General features: G+C 40.6%; 1 protein-coding gene across 1 annotated transcript in view; it reads right to left on the reverse strand.

The window, feature by feature from the left end:
- The window catches only part of DPH6 (diphthamine biosynthesis 6), a 338,189-nt gene extending 332,393 nt beyond the window's left edge, over positions 1 to 5,796 (reverse strand). Inside the window, exons 1-2 of the mRNA XM_054971781.1 lie at positions 5,712 to 5,796; positions 864 to 958 (exon numbers count right to left, since the gene is read on the reverse strand). Coding sequence (XP_054827756.1) covers positions 864 to 958; positions 5,712 to 5,734 — 118 coding nt within the window. The 5' untranslated portion in view covers positions 5,735 to 5,796. The remainder of the gene's footprint in view (positions 1 to 863; positions 959 to 5,711) is intronic.
- Positions 5,797 to 11,850: the final 6,054 nt, after the last annotated feature.

An 11,850-nucleotide genomic window follows, 5' to 3' on the forward strand; every position in this document is an offset into this window, starting at 1 on the left:
AAAACAGATATAAACAGCCAAAGGTAACGCCTTACTAATTCTAAAGATACAGCACTTTAATATATATAAATAGCTAGACGTTTACCTCATTGAAGCTAAACATTTACTTGTAGCAAGCCCTACAGAGGTTTCTGCAGTCTTAAGCAATTAATCAGAAGTAGAAATATATATGAATGTAAACATTTATTACAAAAATCTTTCCAAATGCCCTTCAATATTTCTGATTCTTAAAATAGCACTTGTTTATTAACTAATAAATTAATTAAGTAGGTCTAAGTAACAAGACAAAATAAATAAAGATACTGGGAGCATCTCTTGCTACAAAGATCTCTTTAGAAATATTTCAAGGTGGCTATTTTGTGGTTTTAGCAACAACATTTCATACTTTGGAAGGCAATTAATTTGCGTGAACGCAAACTAATGAACGGGATTATAGGTTTTCCCAGGCTGCCAATGAAATAAATCATCTTAGCCTATTCCTTTCCAACTATTCTACCAGTGAAGAACTGGCAAAGTAAACTCAATGCAGTCATGCAATAGAGAACAAATGTACATGTTACAAAGAACATGGCCAAGCCAGACATGACACTGGAGGAGCTCCTAGCATTTTTTGTTTGTTTGTTTTTCTTGACAGCAGGCCCAAGCAAGTACAGATTGGGACTATTTTCCCACCCTGAACCAAGCTCACAGAACTGCTATTTTCCTTGCTGAAACAAGCATACTGGTAACTGTAGATGAAAACTAACTTTAGACATTGCATACAATATTCTGACAAAGTCTTTGAGCAAGCCCTTAGGTACATAGTACATCAGGTATGATGGAAGAGCGCGAGGGTTGTCCTACAAGCAATGAAGACTTCTCACCTTTGTTTTCAGCAGGCCTTAAATTGGCTAAGGCAACAATCTCATGCCCAGCAGCAACACAGTGCATCATATTGTAACAGCTATCTTTCCCACCACTAGAAAGAAAAAAAAGCAATCAGATGTATTATTTGATAATTCAGCAAGATCACTAAGAAAACCACTGTGATCATGTTATGATACTTATTTCAAAGCTATGAAATACACAGATGTGATTTAATAAATAGACTGTTTTTTTAAAAAAAAACTGTTAAAAATATTTCTGAAACTGAAAGTTCAAAATTGGGATATGCATCCCAATCTATACGCTGAAATAAACACTCCAGAGCTCCAGTGTTCGACACCAGCAAGAAAGAGCATATCCTGTTTAATACAGAGAAAGTTTGGAGTACAGAGCCCTCACTTTACGCACACAGTAATTTCTCATACAGAACAGACTGGAAAGTCCATGGTGGCTAGGAGTCCTATTTGCATGCAAAAGAACCCATGGAGCACAGGATCATGAGCAAGGTTCCTATTATTAACTCTCTGGAGCAAACAAACAACATTTTTAATGCTTCAAAAATCAGGTCACTACTTTAGCAGAATTTCCTTCAGAGTCTTTAATTTATACTGTAACAAACAAGCAGCAATATACAGAACATTGGTTAAAGATTTTTAAAGGGCTGCTGTATAGCAACGAGAAGGAAAAGGCTTAGAATTTTGTAATCTTAAATTTTATGCAAAAATGAGCCAGCGTAGTGTCATTCTGCTAGAACGCAACTATTAAAAACAAGCCTTGAACATAAGGTAGTTTTCCAGAAACCAAACAGCAAGCTTGAAAAGCACTTATTGTTAAAGCTCAGTTCTTAGTGACTTCACATGGGGTGAATCTCAAATGCGAAACACAGTTGTGTGGGTGCAAGATTGCCATCAGAGACAATTTAGCTGCTAAGGACATTAGGCAGAATGAAAGCTGCTAAATACCAAAGTACTTGTGATGCACAAATGCTTGATTCTTTACAGATAATTTTCCGGGCTTTAAAAAGAAAATGCTCAATTTGCTATTATTTTTTCCAAGCATCAATATGGATTTGTACTTTAAAGAAAAAAGTAAGCACATATAAAGTGAAAGGGGAAAAAAACTTAACACAAGAATCAAAAAGTACTAATAAAGAATGTATGTAGAAGGCCATTGAAACAGTAGCAGTTCACAAACTATTTAAATTGCCTTGGACTCATTGAATTGATCAAACAAGTCATTTAAACTTTTTTAAAATCATATATTCAGTGGTGCATATATTGAATGTTACATGAGACTTATTCAGCTCACTAGTAAAGAAAAATCAAGCAAACACTACACAGATTGTACAATAAGTTCACTGTCACTTGCAGGATCTTAGTAGAGGTCTTTCACGTAACCTGCTGGAGATGCCAAGGATTGAACCAAGAACCCTCTGCATGCAAAGCAGATGCTCTACCACTGAGCCCTGCCTCCCCATTAATCCTCCAGCTCTGTGCATGGTCAGGGTCAATGCTCATATGCTATCCTTTACTGCCTAATTGACTCCTGATGGCAGAGGGAAGTGCACTTTACCACCAATGGCTCAGTGCCCCCTCACACATCTTTGTTTAGCCAGGGGAGTTGCTTTAACACTTAAATATTTTCTTGCAAGTGAAGAGAGTCTCTACTAGCACATCTGCATGTGGAGTTCCTCATTTAGCAATAGATAGCTAGTACATTGGAGGAGAGCTATGTCAGATGTTTGAAATATTAGGTGGAAATGAAAGAAACAACTAAAGAAAATAAACACCTCCAAGAACCAGCTGCATCAGCTATCCCACAATTGAGGCCATTCAAATTTCTGATGGCATTTTTCCCTTGAGTACAGGCATTTTCTCTTGTTCCCTGAAACACTGAAAGCAACAGTCACAACATTAAAAAAATAAAGAAGTTGTTTGAGATTGCCATCAACAAGTCCTTTCGTCCTTCACACAAAAGGGGGAGGGCACCCTGTGGTTGACTGGTTGAATTGACTTAACGGACTTCAAAGATGTTTAGAATCTATGGAAGAAAAGCAGATGCTGAATGCTTAAAAGAGTGTCAAATTTAGATGGGGTTTAGGACCAACCCCTCCCTGACGCAGATATCGAGGGGTTACACCCATTATATTTTCACCAAAATGCGTCAACTATTTGAATTCACAAACATCACCACTGAAATAATAAAGTAATTGAACTCAGTGAACTACATTCCACTTTCCTATTCTTGACACCAGCTTCTAAATTAGAGGTAATTAGGGATAATTTGAGGGGGGGGGGGGGCGGTTAGTAGGCTGATATTAAGACATATGGTTCCTGTCCCTGGAGACTGTTGCATAACTACATGGAATGCTGAAAGAATGCCACAGGCCATATTAGAGACCCTTTAAAGGATCTGATAAATCCCTTGGGTTTTATTTTTGACAGGTCCCAATTAAAACAGTAAGGCACTATATCCAATCCTCATTTTAAAAAAGCACTATAAGTTATGCCCGGGATGATCCCTAAATAAAAGTAATGTTAATAAGGCCTGGGTCTCAGCATATTAATGAATGATATTGACAAGGAATTTTTCCCCCTTCTTTTGGCTTCTTATATTACTGGTTTGACAGTAAGGAACCATAGCAGATGTGTACTTGCAAATATTCCTTTATTGTTTCACGTTAAAGGTCAGAAAATTAATATAAGATTGCTTCTACTGATTGCCGTGGATCCAGGATGTTAAGATCAGGAATTCCTCTTACTCAAAGAAGACTCACAGATTACTTTTTCTAGTTACACAATTGCTCCTGGTGGGTAGCTGTGTTCGTCTGTAGTAGAAACACAGCTACCTAACTGAAACTATCTTCATGGAAAGCACCATTTCAGTTGCCAGGATTGCTCCTGAGCAACTCATACGGCTAGAAATGTAACTGTGAGTTTCATGTACCCTATCAACTCCAGAAGTGGACCGAGAAACCTGCATTAGGTTATGATCCTCAGTGTTAACTGGAATAGTTCTTCCTGCAAGATGTTCTAAAGAAAATGCAACTCGTGTGTGGCTTTTCTCATACCACAAATGCAAGTATAGATTTTCACAAATATACATGCATTTGGAAGCAGCTGTATTGGACTGAAAAATGAAATGCTCTCATTTTCACATGACATGAATATACATCCACATTCAGTGGCATTTACTGATGTTTATGAAAATACGATGTGAGAAATGCCATCAAAGCTCAAGTGCATCATAAGGCATTCAAGTGCAGGCATATTGGCAACAGAGGCCAATCATGATCTCTCTTTCATGTCCATCATACCTTGGAGATAAATCTGTTTCAAATCTAAAATTACCCCAGAATGACTTCTCAGATCACAATCCATGTCAAACATTCCTATTCTTTTGGATTTGCCTGCCTGGAAATATCAGTCTTCCCATATAAAACAACCTGCTCTCCCAATACCACTTCCAGTCCTTCAAAATAATCCTTCTATATAAATCTTCTTAATCAACTCCTGCTCCCCCCCCCCGACAAGTTCCACATGCTCTTATAGCTTCCAAGATAGCGCATGAATGCAAGGAAATACTTCAAAACATTCTTGATCTGTACATTAAACGCCACTGGCCTCACTAATGTCCCATAGAACAGATTCAGTCAGGAAGCAAGTCCACAAGATCCAAAGTCCATCCAAAGACTTTATTTTCACACAAATGTATGTACAAGTCATGCTTTACTGCATTAATTCCTGAACGTTTGATGTTGGCCACCTTAAAAAAGAAACCAATGAAAAGCTTGATACTAAGATGGTCAGTGCTTCCTTCAAGTAGTCTACTGATCATACCACTGCAGGTCCTCAAACTTTAATCAGTCCTATACATCCCTCCTCCAATCCACAGGCTTAAAACAGACTGGGTTTATAATGGCTAGCTGTTAGTGAGATTAAATTGTTGCTTCTCAAACTGTAGGCAGAATCCCCTGCTCAAATGAAAAGCAGTATAAAAATGTCTCTAAAGAAAGAAAAGTGTGGCACAAACTGTTTTTTGCTCTTACTGCTAACAAGACTGTTAAACAGTCAGGCTCAAGATCTAGCCCCACAGAGACAGATGGAAGAAAAGAGATGTGAAGTAATCTGGCGGACAAGTGAAGCAGCTTAACATGTAGAAAATGAGTGTGCATATCTCAAGGTCTGTGGGTCAGGAGGCATGGGACACTTAGTAAATATATCTGGAAAGGGAATGCTTTCATGCAGTTTTGAACATCCCAAGAGCACTATCCTAAGTGCAGGAATAAATTCCCACAAAAATAAATCAAAATGCTGGGTGAATTATTCTGGTGCCAGCCTTGCTCAATTCCCTCTTTAGACTTCCCATCACGGTCCGTTCCCAATTACCCACCCCACACACTGCAGACAGAGCAGTGAGGGCTGAGGAAGATGTTGTATACATTTGCATGTGCACAGTAAGAAAATCTGAACCCCTCTCAAAATGCACGTGCATGCGGACCTTTAAAGTAGGGTCTTCCCCCCCTACCCCTCACACACACTCATGTACTGGCCTGGAAGAGTGAGGCATGTAAAAACAACAGTGATGCCCAGCAAAGCAATGACATCGCACTGCTTGACACCTGTCACTCTGCACGCTGAGCAAGGAAATTCGGAAACGTGAAGAAATCAGGGGAGCAGCCAGGCGAGGAAGGAGACTTCGGGTTACACCAGAAGAGATGGCTGGAGAGAGGAGACCGGCTGTTGGCTGCTCCGCACCTTTCCGTCTCCCTACTGCCCACACTTCCCCCCAATCCCGTGCAGATATTATTTGACTGAGGACAATATTTTTCCCTGCAGTTATTTTACCTGATTAAAGCCACTACTTTCATCGTGAACAACACGCCCTCTGGGCTGGCCTTAAGTATCTATGAGAGACCCGGGCTGTACAGCACCAGCCACAGCCACACACAGTCTCTACTCAACCACGTTGCTGTCCGGCTGTTGCTGTTTCAGGCTCCTTCCTTCTCTGGGAAGACCCCCATTGCCTGTGGCTGCCCTCGAAACTGCCTGAGCAAACAAAAGGCAGCCCGGCTGCGATACCGTTCTCTAATACGCACAGACTGCAAAATTATTCTCTTCTGTAAGCTCAGGAGAGCAGCTGCGGTTTACAATCGCAGTGAGAGCTGAGAAGCTCTACAGAAGAAATAGAGAGAGAAAAATATCAGGCAAACTTCTAGACACCTATGAAAGGGCATTGAGGCTGTTCGTAGTGAGGGCACGGATGTGTTTTTGCTTCTTCTGCAAAGCCGACTTGCGGTGATTCCCGAATACATGCCTAGTAATTCATTTGCCCTAAAGCTCCCTTGTTTTGGATGCCAGAATGCAGACCCAGCCAGCGAAATTTTTCATAATGCCTCTGAGTACGTGCAGAGAGGGGGTTTACCGTACAGCTCCTTTAAAAAGTAGGACAGAGGGATGCTTTTTTTGACTCTCAGCATCCCTCCCTCCCCATAGAGGCTCAATCCCTATGTGAGAAATTAGCACTGCAATCCTAAACAGAGTCACTCCACTCTAAACCCATTGCTTTCAATAGACTTAAAATGGAGTAACTCTCCTTAGGATTGCGTTGCAAATCGTGAGGTTTATAGCCTGAATCTAAACGTGATTAATGCAGAGAAAAGCCCAACGGAGCTCAATGGGTCTTACGCTGTTCGGATTGTAAGTATACAGCTCCATTCTATGCAAACGTACAGACTTGCTGCCTTATTGTGATCAGTCTGCAGGTGACAGACCGCAGAAAAATACTGAATGTAACGCTGATCCGGGTCAGGTTCGGTTTAGTTTCATCTCACTTGTTATGCCATAGGAAATGCCTCTGCCTTGTCAAAGAAGGAAAAACTACCTAATTCCCACATTCAGTCGGTGGATAGCCTGACCCGTTTCCCTTGCCAATATGGTGAGGGACGAAGGAGTTCTGGTCATTTCTGAGAATGAAAGAGTGAAATTTGTTTGTGTTGATCAGTAGATTTAAAGAGTTGGCTGCCACCGACCGGGGATTCTGAAGAAGTTGGAATGCCTCTCTCGTTACTAGAGGGAAGGGATGAATCCTGGAGAAAGGGCTGTAGGGAGCAATCTTGACAAGGTCTGCTTGGAAGAAAGCTGCATGTTAATCAATTGGACTCACTGCCGAGACAGTGGCCTTCTGTTTCTGCTCATATTGTTCCCCTTTGGATGATAGTGTTAGTACCAATCTTAATTTGCAAGGTGAGATGTGAAGTCTGTAATTATAAGGGGGTGTGAGAGGCTTCACCTGCCAATATGGTTTATTCCTATTTTTTAGTTCATGTTTTCTAGGTCTAAGCCTGGGTTTTGGTCCAGGCTATAATTGTCTAGACAGTTGTTCAGGGCTGTGGGCTGTGACTCTTTGACATGACTTTATTGGAGAACCACTGGTGCTGACATTTAAAGCTCAGTAATGGTTTAAAACCATCATACCTGAAGAACTACCTACTTCCTTATGAACCTGCCCAACCATTGCTGTCATCTTTGGAGGACCTGCTTTAGGTCCTCTGCCTTCTGAGTTTAGGACAGGTGGAAACCCAGGAGAGCACAGCCTTGTCATGACCAAAACTTTGGAATTCTGTCCCCAGGGAGATTTGCCCTGCCCCCTTCTGTTGCTGTTCTTTGCCTGTAGGTGAAGACTTTTGTTTTGTTTTGCTTGGCATTCCCTCACTGATCCCTCCCCAGTGTTTTAATTGTTGTTAATATCTTTTGTATTTATTTTAAGCCCTAGTTTTAAATTGTTTTAATGATGCATTTGTGTACTGGTTTTGATGGTTTTTAAGATGAGATTTTAATGTGTACGTTTTAATTTGTTAACCACCTTGGTAGCCCTATGAGAGCAGAAAGGAAAGGTTAAAAATCTTGTTAATGAATAAATAATGGATAGACTAGAGGTGTGAAAGCATAAAGAAAAAAGGAACACAGGTGTGAAGTAAATCTTTCAAAGTCGTAATTTCTTTAGAGGAATTGAAAAGCACATAAAACTGTTTATTCTGAAAACCGAACAAAATTAGATTCTGGAAGAGATGTAAATGGATCTTCCCAGAATTTTAAAATGAGAATAGGAGTTGAGTGGAGCCCCAATTCAAATATTCCCCCTGCACAAATTCACTGAGCAAAACCTTTGCCCCTTTGAAAGGGGGAAAAAATTAAGCGCCTTCCCTGTAACAGGATTTTATGATTCATGTTTGAAAGGCTTGCATTCTTAAAAACATCACTTTTTGAAAGTAAAAAAGTATATATTGCTTCTTTGGAAACTTCACTATTAATACTGTTGCCTAAAATAGTACCCATTAGAGCCAGTTATTTTCTGTCTTCTCGTTTGTTTGAATTCTATTGTACATCCGTTAACATCTTTTTAGGAGCAATGTATTCTGCATTTTTATTATATAGTAGCTCAGAGGAAACATAAGTTATTCAGCTTAGGATTTGTCTATGCTTTGACCGTGTGGGTTTGTCCTGAGGTGACAGCAACAGTGAAAGAAAATAGGGGTCTACTGCAATGCTGAACAGCTTACTAAGGAATAATTCCATTGAACTCAATGGGACAGATTTCTGAGTAAACATGCTTAGGATTGGCCGCAGACTAAAGAAGATGTTTTATACAAAGTATGTATTGCTGTTGTTACAAATTTGTTGAAAGGAGGACAAAACAACACCCTTCAAGGTGAAGCTTGTGTTCAGGAATATCATATTTTCAAAACATTTCAAGACTAGGAAAATATGCTACCACTTTAGTTCTGAGTTCTCCTTACTAGTTGGAGGTTCTAGGGGAAGGTCCTAGAGCACATACTTTGAATGCAGAAGAGCCCAGGCTCAGTTTCTGGGATCTCCAGATAGAGACTATTAGGTAACAAAGATGGAAAAGAATCCTGCATAGAACCCACAATGCCCCTTGAGGGTTCAGTAAATCATGCTTCACAAAGTGGACCAATGGTCTGTTTGTATAGGGCATAGTCATTTGGGTGTTGCAGGCGCCATCTGATAGTTGGTGTGATGTCCCGTTTGATGAACAAAACAAAATGTGACATTTAAAAAAATATTTACCAAGAATCACAAGAAGGAGTCCCACTCCTCCCTTTTGTGATTTCTATGCACACACAATCAGGTGTTCCTGGGGGTCTCGAGGTCCTTGGGAGTGGCATGGGATGCACCAAAACGGGTTGCAATAAAAATGGGAAAGTCAACTCTAGCATGCGTCTTTCACTTGGGCAAGGGCACCTTTTTATTTGTTGGTTCATAATACACACACCATAGCCGATTCCAGATGGGCACAAATAGAGCAAGTGCTTTCGCTTTTTCAGCGACCTCACTCGTAAAAACCCGCAATTTCCCGTCCCGGCTTACCTGCGGTCCATGGCACTCAGTTGCGCTCTATAAGCGGATGGTGTGAACGCGGTATTGCGGGTTTGCACACTTTTGGACGCTTCGTCGCCGCGGAGAGGCCCTCCCCTTTCCCTCCTTCCTTTGCCGGCCGGCCGGCAACAATATTCCCTTAATTTTTTTTTTAAAACCGGGCGCCATTTGCGCAGTCGCACGTTTGCACAAATGCACAAAAGCGCACAAAAGTCAATGCTGCATATTCGCATACCTGCACGTTTGCGCATTTGCGCATAACACGTAAAAAAAAATTAAAAAAAAACCCGAAATGCGAACCAATGAAGGCCCCTGACGTCAACTGTAATGGGGAGGAAACAACCAATCCCGGGTACCTCAGTTGGCCGTGCGAACATCCGAAAGCGGGACGGCACGGCACGCTGCGAGACAAAGCGGATGGAGACAAAAGTGAACGCATGGCCGGTAAGCTATTATTTCCGCAGAAAAACCACCATTTCTGGCCATCTGGAATCGGCCCATATCTTTTTGCCATTTCAGATCCTCCAAGGCAGCTTACAATCATATTTAAAACAGCAGTGAAATATTTAATTCTCCTGCAGGGAACTGTAAACTACCAATGGCTAGAATAAATAAAATACATATGTCCAACAATTGCACAAGGATATCTGTTCTGGCACTAAAGCTAAAGTATTGCAGAGGTCAAGAACATGATCAAGAATGGTGCAAAGAGCAGTGGCCAAAAGTGGGAGGCAGGTGCACATGACAGACAAAGCCATGTCGAGCTTCCAGAGGGCTCTTACCAGCCAATCACCACGCAGCAGTGAAGCAGCCAAACAGCAGCTTGTGGGGGAATGCAGGCAAACTGCCATACTATAAAAATCTAAAATTGTCCCATGGGATAAGATTTTTTCACTGGACACTTTACCACTTGAATGTTGGTGAAAAAGCACCTTGTGGTGATTCTTCCACTTCACATATAGGTGTTTTCTCTTAATTGGTGGGAAATTATGCAGAGACTCACAGGATTCATTGTTTGCTACATTCCAAAATTGCCAGGATACATGGATTAGATCCTGTGAAAAATTTCCACTCATAGAAGAGGGTGTGATTTGCTCCTATTCCTTCCCCCTACTAAAATCTCCTTGTGCTATTCCTCATTGTTCACTGTTTCCCAGGAGCAACATTTGGGAGATGAGCATTTTGTAGTGCAGCAGGAGGACAGAGGCACAGATGTCATGTTCTGCCAGTGCAGATCCCTTCCATCCATAGAGATTTATGATGGGATCCAAGTTCATATTTGCAGCTTCCATTTACAGTTAATTCAAGGAGTCTTGCAAGAGTTGCATCCATTACCGTAGATGGCATTATCCCATCCATTATCCTGGGTCCTTTTAGTCTAATAAAGCATTATATAGTTTTCTTTTTGTTCTTCACAGATCTGCTCTGGAGACTGGGAGCATCACCGTTCCCAAGTATTACTGAATGAAACAATATTCAGCATGCCAGCTGGATGGAAAACAAGGGGAGACAAAGTAGTCAAGGGTATTGACTGTACTGGCATCTGGGAAGGAATTCTGGGAGTGCATCTTCTGAATATAATTCTGATATGTCAACTCTCTTGTCAACATTAAGCTTTAATCAGTTCAGTCTTTTTTGTTGCCGGGTCTTCCACCTTGTAATTGAGCCTGACATATACAATTCATTCTTCCCGCTGGCTCTGGATATATAACTCCTGTCATGGTCAATTATTAGGTGATAGGGCCTGAAACCAAGAGACTGTTGCTTAAAAGCATCTAGTACAGACAGACAACACAAATGAGAGAAAATTCTAATTTGTCTGGAGAACATGAAATGATTTTTCATCACAGAAGCACTTTTAGCTGTAGTAGAGTGTTTCCATTAAACAGAAAGAAAAGAAACTGATTTTAAGTTGAACCAGTTTGCTGAATGAATAACTACATGGTAAAAAGTAGAAGTCCAACTAGTATTTATACATATCATTAACTTTGCCCATTAAAATGCTCTACTTAAGTAGAATTATGACCATTAATGTTCCTAAACCATTGGGTGTAATTGTTCTTTTCCAGAGATAAACTCAAGAATGCATGTAATATAACTCTGTACCTGCCGCATGACGCAAGACCTCTACTATTAACACACATGCAGAGGCATGAAGTGAACATATTGGCAATTATGTCTTTGCATTTAAGTGTGCGTTTGCATCAACCTGTTGGGGTAGTGTTTTGATATGTATAGTGATGAAAATGGATTTTATGTTCTATCAGATTTCTCATAACATTATACTAGCATTCTACATGATAAACTTTGGGTGATACTTTTTGTCTAAAATTCTATGTTGCTGTGCTAGTACAGTCTCATCACTTTCATGTACAGCCAGCATGTACCTTACATATGTACAGTCCACTGCTTTTCTAATCTGTCCTTTACAATAGATAGGGATGATTGCCAGAACAGGGCAATTTATGCATTCTGTCTGACTGTATTGGGTTGTCCAGGGTACCCAAGCCATTCAGATAGAAGCTCAGGTTTTTGTTTGAGTATTTGTACACAATTCTTCTTGTTTGTATAGGAAGCAAAGAAATAA

The sequence above is a fragment of the Eublepharis macularius genome, chromosome 2 (assembly GCF_028583425.1).
Source record: "Eublepharis macularius isolate TG4126 chromosome 2, MPM_Emac_v1.0, whole genome shotgun sequence".
NCBI lineage: Eukaryota > Metazoa > Chordata > Lepidosauria > Squamata > Eublepharidae > Eublepharis > Eublepharis macularius.